The sequence below is a fragment of the Heteronotia binoei genome, chromosome 2 (assembly GCF_032191835.1).
Source record: "Heteronotia binoei isolate CCM8104 ecotype False Entrance Well chromosome 2, APGP_CSIRO_Hbin_v1, whole genome shotgun sequence".
Classification (NCBI taxonomy): domain Eukaryota; kingdom Metazoa; phylum Chordata; class Lepidosauria; order Squamata; family Gekkonidae; genus Heteronotia; species Heteronotia binoei.
Window position 1 is genome coordinate 118369275 of NC_083224.1, and position 22486 is coordinate 118391760.

Here is a 22486-nt window from a genome sequence, read left to right on the forward strand (position 1 = left end):
TAATTCTGATAAGCAACATTCTTGCTTGAAGTCACAGAAGCTAGTTAAGCACTACTTCTAACATATCATAGATATATTTAGACATTTAAACCTTTTGCTGTATCTTAGTCCTTTAGATGTTTTCGGTGGCTTATGTTTTTCATCTTCTTGCCTCTTCGCTAACTCCTCAGCAGAAAGATGCTAAAAAGGAAACCTTAATTAGGCAAATCGATCAAAACACAGAAGCTAGACTCCAACAGACAGTTAAATACATTTCAGCTCATTTAGATCAATAGGTATAAAAACACTGGACTAGGTTGGGATGAATGACTGTCATGATTAAACAGAGGGTCATTATTACAGTAGGACTGTGCTATGTACATGTTAACTGTAGGAATACACTATGACCCCCATGTGAACAAAAACAAGACTCGTCTGTTGGAAAAACTCCCTTTGTTTTCCCATTGACTATTCAGTGACTATTTCTGAAAATTCCAGAAAAGCACAAATGACATTTGTTGATCAGTTCAGTCAGTCCTGCTTGCCTAGTTATTGCCTTGAGCTTCTGCTAAGAATATTAAGAATTGCCATACTAAACCAGACCAAAAGTTTGCCATTCAGTTTGCCATTCAGAATAGCCAGCCTGATGCTCCTAGGTAAGCTCACAAACAGCACAAAGTGGCAATAGCCATCTGGCAATAAGTGGTATGCTGCTGGTTCAAAACATGAAGGTCTAACACATAACTGTTTTGACTGTTAGCTATTAAGTTAAACAGGGCTGAAGAACAAATAATACGGAGCACACATGCAAACATAACAAAGGCTGCCAGAAAATGAGTGATAAGATGTATGACTTCTAAAAAATATACCATAACAGTATCTACAGCACTTCATTTACACCTTCTGTCTTCCTATACTCTATTATACTGTCCCCATCATAAATACTTTAGTGCCACAACTGAAACCATACAAAGGAAGTTCATAAAGTATTTCACATGGCAAATAAATGTATCAACTCCTGCCTTCTTATTAATAATTATATAGGATTTTTAATAGCCAGTTTTCCAACACAGCATAAACAAACCTTTTTGAAACTAGATCTGTAGAATTCAGCTAAGCTTAAACCAAGTGAAAGTAACCAGAATACAAGTATTAAATAACTTTAATAAAAACAGATGTGATTTTCCAGTAACAGCTGATGAGTTTTAAGGCACAAGAGCACAAGGAAACATGGAACATGCATAGTAAACATTATGCAGAATTAGTCTTTTTGCACAATCAGCATTTGTTTACATAGTTTATTCTAAGTATATAAATTAAGTTTATTTTGCACAGAATGTGATTTAGTTGAACAAAATATTCTGAACACCAAAAATATATGCATGAACGTTTAGTCAAAAGTAAACTTTCTGAATTTTTCAGTAAATATCATAGCAATTTGAAGTCACATTACCTCAAAAGTTTGTCCTTCCAAATCTCTGGCATCACACCAGTTTCCCCAAGGGTCTCTGACTCGCCGTCTCCTTGTACGCTGTGGCAAGGAGAAATACATTAATGTAAGTACTCAAAGAGCACTCAATGTTTTTAAACTCAGGAATAATACATGCAACTGCTGTAGGAGTGTTAGTAAATTACAGATAGAGCCCACTAAGGGATCCCCCAAATTCAGCTCTATGCTTATTTCCTACTCTAAATTCTCATGAGGTTCATGGTATTGCATGTCGCAAATTAAGACAGGGTTCCAGTAAAATGCCACACAACTCAAATGCAGTTCTAGCATAACAAACAGGAAGCAGCCTAAATGGGTCTACTTGAAAGTAATTAAATCAGTCCCTTCCCCACCTGAAATTCCAGTGATGACTCAATTAAAACAAATAAGTCATGGAAGGATCCAGCTGGCAATCACCCTTATTGTAAGTCCATTATTATCCCTTGGACATAGCTATCTGGCATGCCTGGTCTTTTGTCCATCTTTGGAACATCAAGTATCCAGTCATTCCAGCTGCACAACTCCCCCCCCTCCACACACACAATGTATCATTTTGCTATACCTAATTTTCACAGGCAGCATTGGAATCTAAATTCACCAACATATTCCAAACTTTTTGGCTCCAACCTAATCCAGGCTCAGGAGCACACTGGCCACCCTACTGCCAGTATTTTCAATGCATAACTATAATTCCAAATCCCCCAATAATTTGCAGCAGTTTTTCAGACCATCCGCCTTCTGCCCATGACCCCACAGGATCTTCAGACAGGATCTTCAGCCAGTCTGCCCCACTTTCCCAACATTCTAATATTTTCTGCAATCACTTATCATGCTGCTGACCCTCTTCTTTCCGCTGGACCCTCCAGGACTCCCACCTTCTTCAGGACAGGCATGTATGCTTTCATTGACTACCTTCTTTTGTTCCCTTTTGTAACTATTATATTGCTAGGAGTTATCCAAATATTAGGGTTGACTGTGTGTGCGCGTGTATATATATTTATACACACACACACATATATATGTTTGTTCAGCAGACAATTCTCTGTGTGCCTCCTGCTTTCCTATTCACCGATTTTCCAAATCATGATTTGAATTTTGATCTGATCTTCAGTGTTTTATTTCTGGGAATCTCCCCATTACCTTAGTGAAGTGCTACCTAAATGCAGGACCCTGGTATACATCAGGCAGAGGTCCGTCAATAGTTTTGCCCTGAAATGCACATGTATGTATGATATGTAAGGGGGACATTTCAAACACTGAGGACTACACACATATGGTCCATTTGGTCCAGTGACAGACCCTGGATAGCACGTAAATTTGTGAATAAGATCCCTGCTTGACTAAATGCACTTTTTGAATGTGCTGAAGCAAAGCACCGACTTGTGTCTTGTGATGAGCAACTTATATCATTAGTAGAGATAAAGGTAGTCCCCCTGTGCAAGTACCAGTCATTTCCAACTCTGGGGTGACATCGCATCACGACATTTTCATGGCAGACTTTTTACGGGGTGGTTTGCCATTGCCTTTCCCAGTCATCTATACTTCCCCCCCCCCCGTCCAGCAAGCTGCGTTCTCATTTTACCGACTTCGGAAGGATGGCAGGCTAAGTCAACCTGGAGCCGGCTACCTGAACCCAGCTTCTGCCAGGATCGAACTCAGGTCATGAACAGAGAGCTCAGACTGCAGTACTGCTTTACCACTCTACACCACGGGGCTGCTACTTATATCATTATATAATAATAAATATAAATACAATTATCATATAAACATTTGTTGTAACTTGCCCTAAGCCCACGTGGGGAAAGTGGGATAGAAATCCTATTATAAAATAAAATAAAATGACATGAATCAGCCTTAACACAGCCACAAGAGTATAGCCAATTGCCATCAGACTGCAGTTATCTAATTTACTCTCTGGAAAGAATCCAATGCTTTGTTTGTTCATCTAGTTACAGTATTTCAAGGAAAGTACATACAGTAGTAAGAATTCCAAGTTTTCTTAAAAGGTATGGCAATGAAGATTGATCTTAACTAGATTTAGAAGTACACACTAAATCATTCTAAAAGCAAGACAGATATAAAACAGAAAGGAACATGCCTTGTATACACATTTCTTCCCTGTTCTTCAGCTTTAAAAGCTTTAAATGAAAAGGACCCAAGACAATTAAAAGGTGAAGGGAAATGCCATTTCCACTCTTTGCTTCTGCTCTCTGGCTGTGATCAGTGGTGGCTCAGGGCCAAGAACCATTATGAGCCCCAAGTCATTGCTGAAAAGCCTATTGGCCAGTTCACTGGGGGTAACTTGGGGCGGAAAGAGCGCTTCCATCCCAAAAGGAACCAAAGTGGAAAATACCATTCCCACCATCAATACCAGCTCTCTAGCTATAGTTCTATTCATATGACCTTCTTTGTTTCCTCCTCACACCAAATATGTTCTTCTCCTTTCCTCATCTATTTTTTAAAAAAAAAACATCTTTTTATCAATCTGCACTCCCATTTTTTCACTTCCATTGTGGCTGCTTTCATTGGCCACTTACTTCCTTTCTCCTTTTTGGGCCCTCATCATCCCCAGTGTTTTTTTTTTTTTCTCTATTCCATATCCTCTCACAGCTCCTGCTTCCTGTAATCTACTTCTATGCCAGAGTTTCCCATTTGCAGGGTCGTGACCCGGTACCGGGCCACGGAAGGCTCACTGCCGAGCCACAAGAAAAGCCAAAGCTAGCCTCGCCCGCAGCAAAGCTAGCCCCGCCTCATCTCTGTGTTGTGCAGAGAGGAGCTGGGCTGCCTCTCCTTCCTTCTCCCCCGCTCCCAGTGTTTGAGAGAAAAGCTGGTATCCATTGGCACTTTAGACCCATGAAGTGTTCTTCAGGGTATGAGCTTTCAAGTGCCTTGCAGTATGTTCTTTTGGGGAGATTTCCCAGGGAGGCCTGGGCAGCAAAGAAGGGTGTGTGTGCTTTTTTCAGCTGGGAGGGGCAGGGAGTAGGCATTGCAGTAGCTGTTTTTTTTAACCAAATGACCCCTGGGCAGAATTTTTGCTGGCTGGGGTCATCTGATGGTGAGGAAGGCTTTTTTTTTCTTTGCCCCCCCCCCTTTCTGTCTTTCCCTGCAAGTGATGCTCTGTCTGTTTTCTTGGTGCTGGGGGGGGGGGGGCAAGCAACAGTGGAAGGGCTTCTAGTGCCCTGGCCCCACTGGTGGACATTCTGGTGCTTTTGGGGCATTGTATGAGGGAATTTTGGACTGGATAGTCCACTGGCCTCCTCTTATGTTTATGTTCTTTCTTTCCATGTCTTTCTTTTCCTTTCCTTCCATTTAATTCTTTCCCTTTCTGTCTGTCTTTCCCTTTCTCTCTTTCTTTCCTTCCATTTTTGCTGGATGAAACTTTTCTGTTCATCATACTGTTGTTGCAGACATAGGAGCTCTGCCAATGAAAAGTTGGCACCCCAGTTGTAGCCAGGTGGCCTTCTATGAGATTTCTCTGTGAGTGAGAGTAAGAGGTGTGGGGCAAAAAGAGATTATTAGAGATTACTGCGCTATATCTCAACAGCACTGGAAGAGATGGTACTATGAACTTGGCAACATTTTACTGGTTCTGCTTTTAACAGCTGTCTGACACCAAAATTAAACTCCTCCTGTAGATATTTAAAAGGATGAAAGTAGTTCACTGGCTAAGTATCTGCCCAACAGGTTGCTTTTAAAGGCATGGGAAACACAGCCAGTAAAAAGCTGCAAGCCCCTCATAAATATCATTTTTGGGATAACTGCAGAAAAGCTTGTATGAACTTCATATAACTTGAACTTAATTAATTGCAGTACAATTCTCTGATACCTTTCACAGCAATTTCCCAGTGTTTCAACCAAAGAAAAGTATGAAAAATAGCTGTTAGAAGATTTTCTTGAAACCAAGCAAGCCTGATTGTAGCTTGAGGCAGGGTTCCACTAGTAGCAGCTGAAGGAAGTGATCCTCTCTTTCCACCGCCACACTTGCATGCACTTATCTGTTTGTGTATTCTTCTCCAGCTTACAAGCACTCCTAATGCCCATGTTCAATTGCCTGCACCACCTACACATCCCTTCCTCAACAGCACTGGCCAGTGTATGCAGCACTGTGAACCACTCATACGAGGCCCTGGCAGTTGCTGTACCTCAAAATATGCTGACACATTTAGTAGGCCCTTCCTTCAGCTGCAAGGCACATGAAAGCTCATTATCTTGAAGAACACTTCATGGGTCTAAAGTGCCAATGGATGTCAGCTTTTCTCTCAAACACTGGGAGCGGGGGAGAAGAAAGGAGAGGCAGCCCAGCTTCTCTCTGTACAACACAGAAATGGGTGGGACTAGCTTTGCTGGGGGCGGGGCTAGCTTTGGCTTTTCTTGTGGCCCGGTAGTGAGGCTTCTGTGGCCCGGTACCGGGTCACGACCCTGCAAATGGGAAACACTGGTCTAGAAAGATCTTTAAGTAGAAAGAGAAAAATGCATTTCCATTTGTTATCTTATCAATAATAAGCTGTTGCTAGAGTAAACCATAAAGTGAAGGAACTTGTGCAAGAGGGGAAAAACTACACTGGTGGAAATATTTTTAAAGAGAAAAGTGATACTTTTAGGGTTGAATCTAGGCATGTGCATGCAGAATACACCAAGGTGAAAAATATCCCCCCCAAAAAATATCCTGTTGGTATTTTTCAAGTATTAAATCATCAGGTTACTGAGTGGCTTGCTGATTCAGGAATCTGAAAATGGCTGCCCAAAAAAATCCCAAAAACATTTAGGATTTTCGGGACTGCTCAGTCTCTTTAAATATGTTTGGAATGAACTCTCAGTTTGGGGAAGGCATTTAAAGGGAGTGTGAGCTCTTTAAACGCATTCAGAGTTCACTTGCTATAGAGCAGCACAGTTTGAAGAAGGCATTTAAAGGGATCACAAAACCACGATCCTTTTAACTGCCTTTTCTCCCTCCACTGGAAACAGTGGAGGATAAGGGCACCTTCTTCTGGGGCCCATATAATAGGATCCCCTGGTATAATCTTTTTGAAATGTGATGGGTTTAAAAAAATTAGGAGAGGCTCCAACAGCTATGCTGCATATTCAGGGCCTTCATCGCAAAAAACTGCCCTCCCAGAGCCCCCGATACCCCCAGATCAATTTTCCATTACAGCCCATAGGATATAATGGAGCTGATAATCCCAAATTATTTATGGAATCCGAAAACTACACCAGTATTGGGAGTCAGGAATATTGGGAAATACCTATATTTTTTAGATTAAAAATACCCAATCCCGAAAATTCCCTTTTTTTGGCACATACCCTAGTTGTATCTGCTGGTTTTTATCTTACCATAGACTGTAGCCGTTGCACTAGCTGATATGCTTCTATAGTATCCTTGCCTTCTTTGGGTCGTATTTTGTCAGCTGACTGTGGTCTGTTATACACAGCTTGCTCTGGAAAAATGCACAAGTGAAGTGACAATTCTGTCTGCAGCTCATTCAGACCCAAGAAAAATGGCAACTTCACTCTCATATACACCAACAAATGTACTGAATTCTAAGGCAGAGATAAAAAAGGAACATTAGGCTAACTCTTAGGTGGACAAAAGTATCTCCCTCCCATTTTGCGTGGACAATTTCTTTGTTTGTTCTTATGCCTTTCATAAGCCATTCATTAAGAAAGTTTTACGTTTGGGATTGTTTTTCTAAGTATAAGCATAGAGTCTCTCACTCTATCACAAAGTGTTCAGTCTTTTGGAATGCTTAAAGGCAAGAGAGAAGAAGCTAGAAGAGGAAAAAAGGACAACCTGAAGGAGAACAGGGAAAGAAACAACCAGAAGAAAGTAACAAAGTAAATATTTTATAGAACAGTAACATCTGGATCATATCATACCATCTACCAGATTATATTTCAGCATATTTTTCATTCAGTCAATAAAAAACCTTCTCAAACAAACCTCATTAACTCTTGGATCCAAAAAGCTAGTTTTAAGAAAGTTAAGAAAACTAGATTTAAAAACATAAAGAAACATGCATTTCTTCAGCCAGAATTTCAACTAGGCCCATAATAGATGTAAAATAGGTTGTTGAACTTTCAGGAAAACACTTTGAATAGCAACATGTTTTGGTCTGTATAGCCATGTGTCTAATTTTGTATATGTATAGATGTATTTCTTACATTTGGTTAAGTGTAAGAAAAACCGTTAGAGCAGTTTCTCACTGGAATAGGCTTTCTCAGGAGGTGGTGGGCTCTCCTTCCTTGGAGGTTTTTAAACAGAGGCTAGATGGCCATCTGACAGCAATGAAGATCCTGTGAACTTAGGGGGAGATATTTGTGAGTTTCTTGCATTGTGCAGGGGGGTTGGACTAGATGACCCTGGAGGTCCCTTCCAGCTCTATGATTCTAAGTGTTCTCTAGATCAAAAACTGCATGTTATAGTAATTTTTAGTAAGTAAATTACTTAGAAATCTCTTGTACCTTTATCTAGCACAAAACCATAGGCAAATTAGGGTGCTTATATAGTGGTGCTGCATGAGATGTACTGGGATAGATTTTACTGACAGACACTTTCAGACTAATCTCATTCACTGGGTTGTTGTGAGGATAAAGCGGAAGAAGGAAAATTATGTTCTCTACCCAAAGCTCTTTGAAGAGAGATGAGAGAAAAACTATCACCATGATCATAATCTGTGTCTCAGGTGAGAAAACAAAGGGGATGCAATACAAAAAGCAAAACTACTTAGGTCAAAGCCCATTCATTTCAATGTACTGTGTCTGGTATAACCCGCAGTGTTTTTTAAACATACACATGCTTTTTGACATCTGGTACACCTAGACTGGCACTGGGGTAAAAGATATAAATAGAACAAAATGGCAGACTAAGATAGTCTCACTAGTCTGCTCCATAACAGCTGAAATGACCACAGTCCATCACCACAAGAGTCAGCCCCCCCTCTTTTGAAATCAGAATTTTAAAATTGTTCCACACCCAACAGCCCCATGCTCTCATTCTTATGGGTCCATTATGGTTTAATTTTAAAACTCTAAGGTGCTGTTGGGTGTGGAAGTTATTTTGAGTGTGAGTTATTTTGAGAGCTCTTACCAAAAAGTGAGACACAAATATAGTAAATATTTGAACAGATTACAGCTGCCTTCTTACCACAACCAAAGTTAATTGCGCCTATTAATTCCAAATATGTGTGTATTCGGCCTATGCAGTTTACATCTCCACAGTTCTTCAGTCCTGGGCGTACTGAAGTTTTGTTCAGGTATTTGGGTTTGATTCTTTCCCTATAATTAGACCACCACAAATAAAAAGTTAAATAAATAAATGATGCCTTAACTGGACAGTTAAATTTGCTCATAGTGTTGTTATAATAAAAACAGAAGTCCTTTTACACACAATATGCACAACTCAGTCATATCTACTGCTATAAATTAACTGTATTCTGGACTCATTCATCAAACTACAAGATCATATATGTTATGACTTAGAATTATTGACCAGATTTGCCTTTTTATGCACTTACTTATTAAAATTTGCTTTGCAAGCTCAACCTGTAACAATTATTTTCTGTAACAGGTTGACTGTTATTAAAATGCTTATTTACATAAAAATATTTTAAAGTGACAAACTAGGAATTAAATGTCATAAAGTGAATTACCAAGTACATTAAGTTATATATCGCAGTCTATTTATTTATAGACTATTATCAAAATCATCTACAAACCAAATAATCAATTTCAGTCTCATTAACATTACAGGAGCTAAGACAATGGTATGCTTAAAACGTAATGATTAAAAAATGGCTTGCTACTACTTCAAAGAGCCTGAGGAATTATAGAACTTTCACACTCACTTCTCCTCTCTTCATGTGACAATGATTAGAAAGGTTCACAACAAACCTTGTTTGTTTACATCTGAACTGGCAATGGTGTGTTTCCCCTGCCACCCAGAATTAAATCACTGTTTAGAACCCTGCTTTGGCGGGGGGGTGGGAGGGGTGGAACCTTTGCTTGTGGCTCATACATATTGGCAAACTATGAATGAAGCACAGTTTTAAAGAGTGCAGCAATCAGTTTTTGTCCCATGACACAGACAATGTAATTTTTCATTTTCCAGTTTTGGCACAGCAGCAATGGTCGCGTTTTCAAATGCTCTCGCAGGGAACCGGTCAACCGCAGAGTTTTGGGGGGTCTCCTAAAGCAAGAAGGCCCGGTAGGACCCCGGTTGGGGGGTTCTTGAGGTGGGGGGGGCAAGAGGAGGAAAGAATGAGAACCATCTGTTCTCTTCTGAGCTCCTGAAACCCCAAAGATCCAGCTGCCGGCCCTTGACGGGGTGCCACTAATACCGGTCCCCAAGGTCAAGAGCTTAGGCGTGCTCCTTGAGTCCTCCCTTACAATGGAGGCTCAGGTGGCAGCCACTGTTAGATCTGCCTTTTTCCATCTTCGGCAAGCACGGCAGCTGGCCCCTTACCTGGACCGCAGCGACCTAGCGACGGTAATCCATGCTACGGTCACCTCAAGAATAGATCACTGTAATGCTCTCTACATGGGGCTACCCCTGACGCTAACCCGGAGACTACAACTAGTGCAGAACGCTGCGGCACGGCTGTTAATGGGGCTACCACGACGGGGGCACATTCAGCCAGTGCTGAGAGAGCTGCACTGGTTGCCTGTTGTGTTCCGAGTTCGCTTCAAGGTGTTGGTATTAACCTTTAAAGCCCTTTATGGTCAGGGACCTGCCTATCTACGGGACCGCCTTTCCCCATATATCCCCCAGAGAGCACTGCGATCAGGGACAAAAAATCTGCTGTCTGCCCCTGGCCCAAAAGAAGCCAGGCTATGCGCAACAAGATCTAGGGCCTTCTCGGTGGCAGCACCAGAACTCTGGAACACCCTCCCAGAAGCTATAAGGGCCCTGCGGGATCTGTCGGCATTCCGCAGGGCCTGTAAGACCGAACTGTTTAGACAGGCATTTCTGGTTGACTGAAAATGAGCTGCCACCAGACATCCTACAGAAGCTGGTGGTCATAGTCAGAACCCAATACCGCCAGACTGGATCGAGATAGCGTAATAGTTTTAAACTGATAAATGTATTATGGTTTTATATGTTTTATGGAATGATTGTTTTTATGATACTGTAAGCCGCCCTGAGTCCGCTTGCGGAGAGGGCGGGATATAAATGCAAAGTAATAAATAATAATAAATAAATAAATAAAGCCCGGACTGTTGCGGACGCCATTGGGCGGAGAAGCTGTGAATGCTGGAAAGGAGGAGAAGCGGCGGTGAAAACATTTAAACAACGAAAAAGACTCTCTCAGCAAAGTAAGTTTAGACTTTCTGATACCCATTTCAGTGATAACAGGGCTCAGAAGTGATGACTGGCTGAATGGAATATCAAGAGTTAAATATCAAGAGTTAAAGGTGGAGACGGTGCAGACGAGAGGAGAAAAGGGTGGAGAGGACAGAGGACAACAGCTCAGCGGACTCTGTTTAAAGGCTTGGTGCAAACCAACTGACCTTGCAGGCAAGTTGCAGACTGTGGAATTTGGATGGACTGATACTATTCGTGGCTAAGGCGACTTCCCTAAATTGGTGCTTTGGTTTGCTCTGAACTGGGACGAATGTGTTGGACTGTTAGTTGATTTCTCATGGACGATGCTCAGCAAGGAATAGACTGCTTGCATGCGAAAGTAAAATAAACTGACAAAGTGGGAGTTACAGCCAAGTGAGTAGACGGGAAGGAGAAGAATCAGAGGACGAAGAGGAGAGACGGCAGAAGAGAAGACAGAAGATCTAGGGAGCTTTAAGAAAATTCTAGGCGATATATTGGACTGTAAAGAAAAGTTTTGTAAGTTGCTGTATTAGAATGTAAAATAGAGAATAACAACAGAGTGTGGATGTATGTGGGAGATAAGGAGTGGATGTGGGAGTGTTTCGATCTATATGGATGGGTGATTGGAATAGTTTGAAATAGCATTGTATGGGTGAAGAGGAGTGAGAGTGAAAAATATAGTGAATGGATGTGAGTGCTCAATCATTACAAAACAGAAGCAATTAATTATTATAAAACAGAAGCAATCAATTTAAGCTGGTTTGAGTTGATCTTATGAAGTAATTAATAAATTAATTAGTAGTCCAGTTTGAATCTGAACAGGGAAAGGGAAAATATAAAATTAATAACAAATAGAACAAATAATAGTTTACAGTAATTAATAGTAGGTCATTGGTCATTAGGATAAAATACAAAATTTAAAATAATGAGTACGCCAGCAAAGTTAGCACCCTCACCAGAGGTCCCAAAATTAGTGGGGCCTCAATATTTCAGGATGTCATCAAAGAATTACAAAATAATATGCAAATCTATTTCAGGACAATACTGAACCAGGTACAGGCTAATCTAACAGACCAGACTGGGGGCTGAACTCAAAGGTGGACGGGTTACAGGTACAAATAATAGAAACTAAAGAAGAAATTCAGGGCTTAACCCAATCTGTAGAATTCTTTGATATTAAAATGAAGGCTGCTAAGCAAGAACTGGAGGTTATTGAGACAACTCAACTGAGAGAAGAAGAAAGGTTAGACTTGAGTCGGAGCAGGCAGTGTATAAATTGAGACCTCAAGATGCTCTAGAACAGAAACAAGAAGATGCATTACAAATATGAGATGAAGCACCAATAGTAGAAAGAGAAATAGAGCCCTCGGATATAGAGCCCTTGGATATAGAGAAGGAAACAGATGAGCTGCATAGGGATAACTTAGCCTATAGCAGAAAATATTTGTTACAGAGGGAAGTCTACAGTAGCTCTAATAGAAGATTGTTTATGGAGTTAAGTTGGAAAGTGTCAATTGATCAACCATTAAAAATTACTGGACAATGTAACTTTTCAAGAACAATAAATAGGCTCAAGATCAAACTTTGTCAAATCAACCCAACATTTATCAAGCAAGGAGTCAGATTCCACTGGAAAGTCGAATTCCAGAAAAAGGACAGATGGTGTATCCTAACTTTATAAAGTGAGTCTATTCGCCCTCCCAATAGCAATCACTCCCCACCCCAACTTCCTTTGTGCATATGCCGAAAAGCACAGGGAAGGTTTTCTTGATAGAAGTGGAAGAGAGAAAACACATGGCTTGCATTTCCTGTGTAACATCTGCAGGAAGAACTCAAGCATTTTCCCAGCAGAAAGGTATGTGATAGTATATCAACATGACACAAAAAACATCTCTTGGACAGGAAAATGCACAAGTTTCAACTTCAGTTACAAGTTACACAAATGCAAAAGGAATCAACAGAAGTCACTTGTTATTCCCTCATTTCTGTATTACATTTGAAACCACCGCAAGATGCTTAGATGAACAGCACATCTGAAATTAACAACCACGAGTTTCATTCACCCAGGTTCCTCACATTAATCAGAAGATGTATCTCTACAACCTGCTACGGCTCTTTGATTTCTTGGGCATCTGGCAAGGGAATGGCAAAAGCTCAGTCTCTATCAAAAAAATTATACATAAATTTACATGCTGAGTACTTATTTATTGTGCTGATCCTGAATAAATGAATGTCCAGACCCTAATATAGTCCAGGTCTGACATAAGAGCAATGAAATTATTTTTCATGCTGTTATTAATGATAGTTAACACAGGTAATAAACCAGTAAATCCTGCCTAGCAACTCATTTGTACATGGAGAGCTGAGGGGAAGGGAAAGTGTTCTCATACATGAAGCTGTCTTACACTGAGCAAGACCACTGGACCATCCTGCTCAGAATTGCCTATACTAAGAGCCAGTTTGGTGTAGTGGTTAAGTGTGCGGACTCTTATCTGGGAGAACCGGGTTTGATTCCTCACTCCTCCACTTGCACCTGCTAGCATGGCCTTGGGTCAGCCATAGCTCTGGCAGAGGTTGTCCTTGAAAGGGCAGCTGCTGTGAGAGCCCTCTCCAGCCCCACCCACCTCACAGGGTGTCTGTTGTGGGAGAGGAAGGTAAAGGAGATCATGAGCCGCTCTGAGACTCTTCGGAGTGGAGGGCGGGATATAAATCCAATATCATCTTCATCATCATCTACTGACAACACTTGTTTGAAGTCTCACGTGCATTCGTATCATTGACTATGTGGTCTTTTTTTAACTGCAAATTCTAAGAATTGAACCTGGGATCTCCTGCATGTCAAACAGATACTCTCCCACTGAGTAATAGCCTCTCTTCTTTCTCTACTTGGGTCAAAAGCAGTGTTGGGCATGAAAAGGCCAAAAAAAGGGCAAAGCACCATTTTATACCAGCTGGCAACTGACCCTACTAAAACTACTCCAGGGCAATGTTATTATCAAATATCATTGAAGAAATTCACCGTAACTGATCTAAAACACTAATATACTTCTTTTACACTTGATCAAATATCCATACACTATACTGAATATTTTTTTTCAAACTGAAAATATTATTGAATATTTTTCCAAAAATGCTTACCACTGATCTAAAATGTAGTTCCTAATTTTCAAGTAGCGCTCAGGAGTTTTGGCTTGACGTCCAACAAAAAATTCTGGTATTGCTTGCTTTTCTTCTTCTAGTATGACATTTTTATCTATTTCCACTTCTTGGTCAGGTGGCTTAAGCTCCTGTGTATCAATCTGGTTCTCCTCTTCCACTTGGTCAGAACAATGAAAAAGAATGCTGTTGTCAGCCAAGTCACCCTGTTCTCCATAATTCTCTGAATTAGAAAACCAGCTGGTACACTTGGGATGATTTGATTTCACAAGTTCACAATCATTTTTTTCACAATGTAATGTTACATTTTCTGGACTTTCACCTTCACTTTGTTCTGGCTTTGTAATGTATCTTGTAGTTAGAGCAACAGGTGGATCCAAAATAGGTTCCATCCAACTCGTTTGTTCAGCTTGACTCTTTGGACTATCTATTAGCTCAGATTTCCCAGATTCTTGATGAGGCACATAAGAAAGTTGTTCATCCAGTTCATCTATGATGTCTACTTCCTCATCATCAGATAATTTTTCAATTTTCACTGCATTCAGATTAGGGTCTGCGCGACCTCTTAAATGCGTAGGTGTATATAGCACCACTTTTCTTTTTTCCTCATTTTCACTGCTATTAAGAACTGGAGCACTGAAGCACTGACGTTGTTCCATTTTCTGCAAACCATCTGCTTTTGTCTTAACAGATAAGAACATTAAGAAGAATTAAACACAATAAAATGAAGTTCAAATTAAAAAAAATATTAGTAGCATAGGAGGTTTATATAGTAGGCCCTTGAGCTTTGCGCAATTGAAAAACAACCCAGTATTCAGAACTAATACTAGATCTAGCATTCAGAACCAGCATATTTACTACCAGCTTTTTTTAACTGAAAATTTGATAAGAAGAAACTTGTGCTTAAAAAACTTATACATCAATTACAAATCATCACAGTATTCCACAAATATTCCACTTTGGTTCATGAAGATGACATAACAAATATAACAGTATTGTGGACCAGTGTTCAGATATTTTCATAAAAGTTATTGAAGAAGTTCAGAAATTATACTTATGGTGGTATTAAAAGATTCCAAAGGTAAAACAATATGCAAACAAGCCCAGATTTAATTAATAATTTGATGAGGAGTCACAATCAGTGTTCACGCTAAACTGTGCTAGCATACAAATTTTCAGCCTTTAGTACAAAGGTTTTTTACTCAGCGCAGGTTGAGGAAATTGTCAGCTGGCTCGTCCCTTCCAGTGGCTCAATTGCCCGCCCTTTGCATCTAACCCTGTGGCAGCAGGCCACCCAGCAATCTCACCCTGAGGTCACTGATGCCAGGCAAGCCCTGTTTCGCCACTGCTGCATCCCTCATTCTCCTCTCTGAGAGGCCCCCACCTGCATTCAGACCCTGATCCACACACCGAGCAGAAGTTTGGCTTGGGAGCACAGCAGAGCAGGCACTCCTGCCAAGCCCTTGCGTGGCCTGACAAGTTCCCCTGCCACTGGGTACTTCACAGTGTCTGGTTGCTGAAGAGCCAGGTCAGCCTCAGCCAAGCCCACCAGCACTCCAGCCTTAAAGGTGCACAGACTGAGCCACCAACTGGGCACTCCAGGAGGAGCCAGTGGAAAAATGTGAGCAATGTTTCAGAGCTGGGGGGGAAGGGAGGGGACAAGAGGGGGTTCACCTTTCTCAGGCCATGCCAGAGTCGGAGAAGGCACCGCCCACTGCCCAGCAGCCAGTCCTTCTCTCCCAGGCCTGACTGGAGGCTTCCAGTGGGTGGTCCCAATCCTGGCATGCCAGCCAGTCCTGCTCTCCTGGGCCTAACCAGAGGCTTCCCAAATCTTGGCATAGCAGCAGGGCACTGGGGGCTTGTGCCATGCGAGACCAGCACTGCAATGACCCCTCTGCAGCTCTACACACTGCAGGTGAGGGACTTACAAGCACGGCTTCCCCACCAACCTAAGGCTGCCCTGGCTGTTTGGTGCCTGGCCTCTCTGGTAGGTAAGCTGCATGGTGACTTGTTCCTATTTGCCAATGCTTCCCTGGCAGTTCTGCTTGCTACCTCCACCACAGAGGCAATGGCTTGGTAGGCCATGGGGATGTACACACCTTTACTGTTTTTTGGGTAGAGGGAAGGAGAATTTATCCATGCTCTGGATTGCCCCTCCCACAGAAGGTTGGAGCCTGCCCCCCCCCCGCCCCGTCCTGTCACCACCATCACTTTATTGCTCTGCCTCACTTGGCTCTACTGGGGAATAGTCACCCCTTATTTTGGGCTCTCCAGAGCTCATGTAATATTTCAGACTGCTTGGTTCTGCTCCACTATTTAACTATCTACTTTATAACCTTGCTAACAGCTTTTTTTACTAAAACAAAGAATCTTGCAATATTAGAAATCCCTGTAAAAATACAATAAAGTACAGTATACAGCCATAAATACTATAGCTAAACCAGAAGAGTGTTTTTGTTTGGAAAACTTAAATGGGAAGGAAGGAGAAATGGCAACCAGAGCATACTATCGGGAGGCAGAATCCTACTCTGATATATTTTGATTCTCACACTGATGCTTCACTGAAAAGTTCAAATTTACCTATAAGTAGAAGCTTTTAGCTATTAAGCACCTGTTGACAGGCTAGTCTGAGGTGCCAATGATCAATGGCCACCTAATTTTTTTTAAATTTTGGCTCCAACTTAGAAAAAAATGGAATAGTAACACAGTAACCAGGAAAAACTCTTATGTATACTGATGTTTTTACTTGACCACAGAAAGCAAAGAAGTAGGCATTCCTGATGGTAGGTGCCACAGTACACATTAAATTCCCTTATACTTAGACTGTTCTTCTATCAAAGTCTACTCTAACTGGCAGTGGTTTTTCCCAGAGTCTCAGGCAGAGGTCTTAGATATCACCTGATTATACCAACTGGAGATGCCAGGAATTGAAGATTAACACAACTGAATGCTTAAAATCAAGGTTGTCAACTGCATCTTACAAAGTTCCTGGCAGTGGGAGGAATTTGGGGAGTTCAGTGAGGACCAGTGTTCTAAGCTGAGTTAGCATGAGTTCACAGATTTTTAGCCTCCAGCTCACGCATTTTTGTCTTAGCTCAGGAAAAATGGCCCCATAGCACAATAATTTATGCAGTAGCTCACAACTTTAATGCCAGTAGCTCACAAAGTAGAATTTTTGCTCACAAGACTCTGCAGCTTAGAGGGAACATTGGTGGGGATATGGTGCCATTGATTCTTCCCACCCATGCTGCCATTTCCTCCAGATGAAGCAATCCACTTGGTGGGAAGGGCGGGGTATAAATTACAAATAAATTACAAATTATATAAATTACAAATAAATAAAATCCCTATCATCTGCTGATCAGTTGTAATTCTTTGAGAACTCCAGATCTGTAACCCTAACTAGAATACATTATGTTGGTGTTTAAGGCGCTAATGGTCTTTAACATGTTACTTAAGGTGCTAATGTGCAGTAATAGTTACGAAAAGGTTATAGTAATCTTCTAAAAAACTAATGTATGTGATAGTCAAATCAGGCTTGCTCACAACTTCAATGCTAGTAGCTCACAAAGTAGAATTTTTGTTCTACTTAGAAGGAACACTAGTCATTTAGAGGGAATACTAGTCACAACTTAAGTGTGCATCATCCTCTTTTATTTCTACACTGCATCCTTCAAGTAAATTCCAGAGAAGGGAATTTCAAGATAGATATGAATGTCAATTTAAAAAAAAAATCACAGAATGCCCAGGCTTATTGTATCATTTGTTGCACTGGTGAATATGGAAATTCTCTTTTCCTTTTCACCCAAGAGTCCACTCTTGAGAAAGTCTAGCAAAGTTAACATGTAACACTGCAGAATCCATGTGGACAAATCTATGCATATTACAACGGTACAGTAAGGAGGGGGAAATCTGCAAAATCACCTCATCATCCATGAAAGCTCCATGAGCAGAAGAGGGGGTGATTTTATCCCATTCCTCTTCCTTTCAAGAGCTATCCCCCAAACCACATGATTCTTTGTTCATGCGGGTCCCACAGCTTCTACTGGTCAAAAGGAGCTGCTGGGGAAAGGAGAACACAAGAAGATTCATGTCCTTCAGCACTTCATGGCAGCATGTTTAGTAGGGTACAGCTCCTTAAATCAAGTGATGTCCAAACAGATCAAAGAAGCAAGAAGAAAAAGCAGACTTAAATTTGTACACAAAGCCAGAGAAATGCATTGGTGAAAAACAGTCTTGCCATCTGCATTTTCCTTTGTATAAACAATTCAGACTGTACATTATTGTTGCATTATATTTCATGGCTCATTTTCTCCCAAAATGAGAATTCAAAACTGTAGCTATATTAAAGTCCAGTAGCACCTTAGAGACCAACAAGGTTTACCAGGTATGCATCTGACAAAGGGAGCACTAACTCTAAAAAAAAAATCTTGCTGGTCACTAAGATACTACAGGAGTCATATCTAATGCAAACAGATACGGCTACCCTCTGAAACAGAATTGTAGCCTATATGTTAGCAAGCAACAGATATGGCAACTATGAGAAGGAAATCAAGCACAAGAGAAATACCTTGACTTCTTACCTACTAGGAGCACCAACATTCCCTTCTAATATCCAAAAGATGAAAACTAATTAATTAAGTGCTCTAGAAAACTGGCCCAGGTCTCCCACTCCTCCAGTACATCACAGTGACTTCCTCATAAGCCAAATGCAACTGAGATCCATAAAGCAGCTTAACAGCATAAAAGAGATGTTTTTCTCACAACTAAGAATACAGAACCAGGGATTAAGAATGGGTCAGTTGGCAACGCCAGTGTTGCTCAACTCATGTTTAAAGTTTTAAAAATAGGCTCCATAGAAAATTGGTCCAGGTTTTTTATGCTAGAAAGCTGGTGGGCTGAGCCTAAGAACTGCTGAACTTGAGAACTAATGGTAACTATAAATGGACAGAAACTACTAAAAGGGAGCAAAGGGACTAGCATGCACAGGAAATGTAGGGAAGCCCCCCCCCCCCCCAACACACAAGCAACCAGAATTAACAAACAAAGATTGAACCTTGCAAGGGACTTGCAGAATTAATAGAAGAACTTGAAGATACCTACCAAGACTGTAAGGTTTCAAGAACAGAATTTCTGCTTCATGATAAAATGGATTTTTAAAAACCCACTGAAATATAATGCATACCCAGGATATAACCATAAAAAGTCTAAATATCATTGAATATGTCGAGGTAATTCAAAGTGCCATCTTAAACAGAGTTGCACCTTTCTAAATCTATTGATTTAGGAAAGGATAACTCTGCTTAGGATGGCATTTCTACTCCCTACAAGTCCCCCATTTTCAGAGAGATGTTGTCAGAGTTTGCTACCCATTCTTTCAATTACAAGTTATTTCAAGCTTACCTTGTTCTTAAAATATTGCCTGGCATAGCTCTTTACTTGAAGAACATTGCGACTACTAATCATCATGGCAATTTTTGTCCACCTTCTGCCAAACTTAGCCTAATAGAAATGAAATATAATTTCAACTCTGTATCCAGACTAACAGCCTTTTCAGTTAACGTCAAAATATAATGTGGGATCAAGTTTGTTCAGCACATGTCCCCTTCTTTCTGTTTTTCTCAAGATACAAGTACACTACACACATCCTGTTTCACAGTTATTTCTTTAGAGCATCCTAGGAAATGTATTGGGGGACAGGAAAATACAGCTGACAGATTTTATATGCATTTATTAACCATTCTTCTAACAGAATGGTGATCAAAGGTCAAAGTCTTAGTCACTGTACCAACTACAATAATCAAAATTGGGGGCAGGGAGCCATGACTATGAAATTAGTGCAAAAGTACAAAGCACACAGGAATTCTCTTCCCATCCCATTATTTTTCTATATATTTAAAGTAAGTGTTATGCCGGGGCAACCTTTGTTACAGTTCTGGGCCCTGACCTACTAGCTGAAGACTGTCTAATCAAATATCATTATATTTGAGTTTTTAAGTAAAAGGGGATACAAGCCTCCATTTACATCACAGCTACTAAAATTAACTCACTTCCAGAAGCCTCTTCATCCTCTGCCTCATCCCCATACAACTTCTCACTAGGGCAAATATGCTCTGATAGAAGGCTGAGACCCTTAGAGAGTGAAACACCATTTCACTCAGAACTTCTACAAGAAAAATCCTATTGTGTAGGTAAGTACGCAGTAAATACCATAAATAAGAATTAATTATTAATGTCTCTTATTTGATGATTCTTCCCCATATAAAATTATTTTATTATTATATTAAAGTCCAGGTTTTTTTGTTATGGTAAGTATTTAAACAAAAACTTAACTCTCAGTGTGGCCGCACCTGTGGATACTTAAATCCAGAGACTGGAGCCATAAACAAGTAACACAAATCTTCTTACAATCCTGAGAAAAGTCCTGCATTTTCAGAAAAAAATGAAATCTAAAAAACAAACAAAAATTGGGGTTTTAACCCCACCTCCAGTAAAAGCAGCAGTTCCTGTATTTTTAAGAAAGGAAATCTCAGTAGCTATTGCAGGGTTTCCTAAGCAATCACAATGCTATTGCCAGACTTCACTGCTTCGTTTATGAATAAGAGAGTGTGGGGAGAACATGGCCCACTTTTAAGGGCTATTTTGGCCTCCTAGTCCACCTGTGCTCCCCTTCCTCCTATCTTGGAGGGGTGACTCCTGGAGCCCAGGCTCAGCAACCATGACCAGGCAACTGGCTATCATGCACTCTGTACAACTCACCCAACTGCAGCAGCAGCTACAACCTGAAGTCACACAACCCACCTGGGCCCCACAGCAGCCTTCACATGACTTGTACAACGTGGCTGAGCCCAACAGTGGCTAACACATTAAAATGGGCTCCGTTTGATTCTCGTACATTATCCTGGGATAAGTTAAAGGAGGATAAGCTACTGAGTCTAGGATTTAATCAGTGTCTGTCCTCTAAGGATGTCTCAGAAGTTAGAAGGCTCTGATCTTGCTGAGATTAGAACAGGAGCCATTAATTTAGATGCCAAAAGAAGCTGTTCTCCTTTTTTCAGGGGCCTTTCAGCCTCTCTTTTTCCTGTTTACCACACTATTTACACCTGTTTAACAGTCCCACTTTTTCACCAGCTATACTTCCTGGCTAGAACAAATGCTTTACCACTCACAGAATTGTTGGGTCACTATGAAGATTGATGAGAAACGCCATTTTGGCTTGTCTTTCACTGGGAGTTGGCTAGGAGAAGGTTGTTAAACTGAAGGCAGGCCTAGACCTAGTCTCCTCTTCCCTCCCTCCTGTCTGGAACCAGCAATTCGGGGGGAGGGGCTCAAAGAGAGACGGGAAGTCCTGGAGGCCTGTCTCCCAGAATGCTGCAAGAGGTAAACCAGTTCTTGGGTGGGAACTGGATTTTTATATAGATTTTGGGAGGAAGCCCTCAGTTGAGTTCAGTTATTCAGTCTAGCAACAGACTCAGGAAGGTATGGTCAGGCTTGCAACAATCTAAGTGAGGTGCCTGCCCTGCGTGTCATCCAGTTAGAGCAACTATTATAACAGGGAGAGAAGGAGCGTTTTTTCCCTACTATGATTTGTTTCTTCTGTTCACTTTTTAAAGATGGAAGCAGAGAAACAGTAATAGATATGGAAGGGGGGAGGACATAGTGTGGGGAAAATGAAAATGAAGCAATCCTTGAAAGCCTTTGCATAAGTGAGATATAAATGAAATAATTAATAAACAAAGCTGAAAACTTTTTTTGGGGGGGAGAGATGGAAGCAGAGAAACAGTGATAGATATGGGGAGGTACCAGAAAGGGGGGGGCATAGTGTGAGGAAAGTGAAAATGAAGTGATCCTTGAAAGCCTTTGCAGGTTTCTTGCTTGTCATGCAGAACAGCCTACAATAAGGTCTTTCAAAATCTTTAATAATTTAACACTATATTTACCAGTCCTTGCTCAAATAACTCCTTTTCTTCTGATGTCCATTTTAACGATACACCAGATTTTGTAGATGATCGTACGCTAGAAGAAAAACACAGTAAATTCTCTTTTGCTAGATGCAAATACCCATACAAAATGGAGCTATAAAATTTCTTCACTACAATTAACATGCACTTCAAAGTACTCAGAAATGGGGCATAAATAGACTTTTAGTCATCTGTCTTTCCAAAAAAAAAGTTTTAATGTTACTGTTGTCTACTGTGTACATCTATTTACTGTACTGTCCACACATTGCCATTTTTTTCCTAGTTGGCAGTTAGGTTCGAAAAAAAATAGATACAGAAAGTAAGCTAATAGCAGCAATTCAGTTGTAACTTGGGGTGATTCTAGACACATTCAATACAGCCATTTAACAGTTAGCAAGAACTTCAAGTTCATATCAATAACAAAATTATCGAACTTGCCAAGGCAATTCTGCACAAGAATTATCAGAAAACTATCCAGTATTTTTCGCTCCATAAGACGCACCTAGTTTTTAGAGCTGTTTGTGTGAATTTAGAGGCATTTGTGTGAATTTTTTGCAGTATTCGCTCAAGACGCACACACTT

The 22486-nt window shown here is 40.8% G+C and overlaps 1 protein-coding gene across 1 annotated transcript in view; it reads right to left on the minus strand.

Moving 5' to 3' along the window:
- MYSM1 (Myb like, SWIRM and MPN domains 1) overlaps positions 1 to 22486 on the minus strand; it is a 41991-nt gene that overhangs the window by 12048 nt on the left and 7457 nt on the right. Inside the window, exons 5-11 of the mRNA XM_060231894.1 lie at positions 21884 to 21959; positions 19347 to 19445; positions 13926 to 14626; positions 8610 to 8740; positions 6800 to 6903; positions 1433 to 1510; positions 92 to 180 (exon numbers count right to left, since the gene is read on the minus strand). Coding sequence (XP_060087877.1) covers positions 92 to 180; positions 1433 to 1510; positions 6800 to 6903; positions 8610 to 8740; positions 13926 to 14626; positions 19347 to 19445; positions 21884 to 21959 — 1278 coding nt within the window. The remainder of the gene's footprint in view (positions 1 to 91; positions 181 to 1432; positions 1511 to 6799; positions 6904 to 8609; positions 8741 to 13925; positions 14627 to 19346; positions 19446 to 21883; positions 21960 to 22486) is intronic.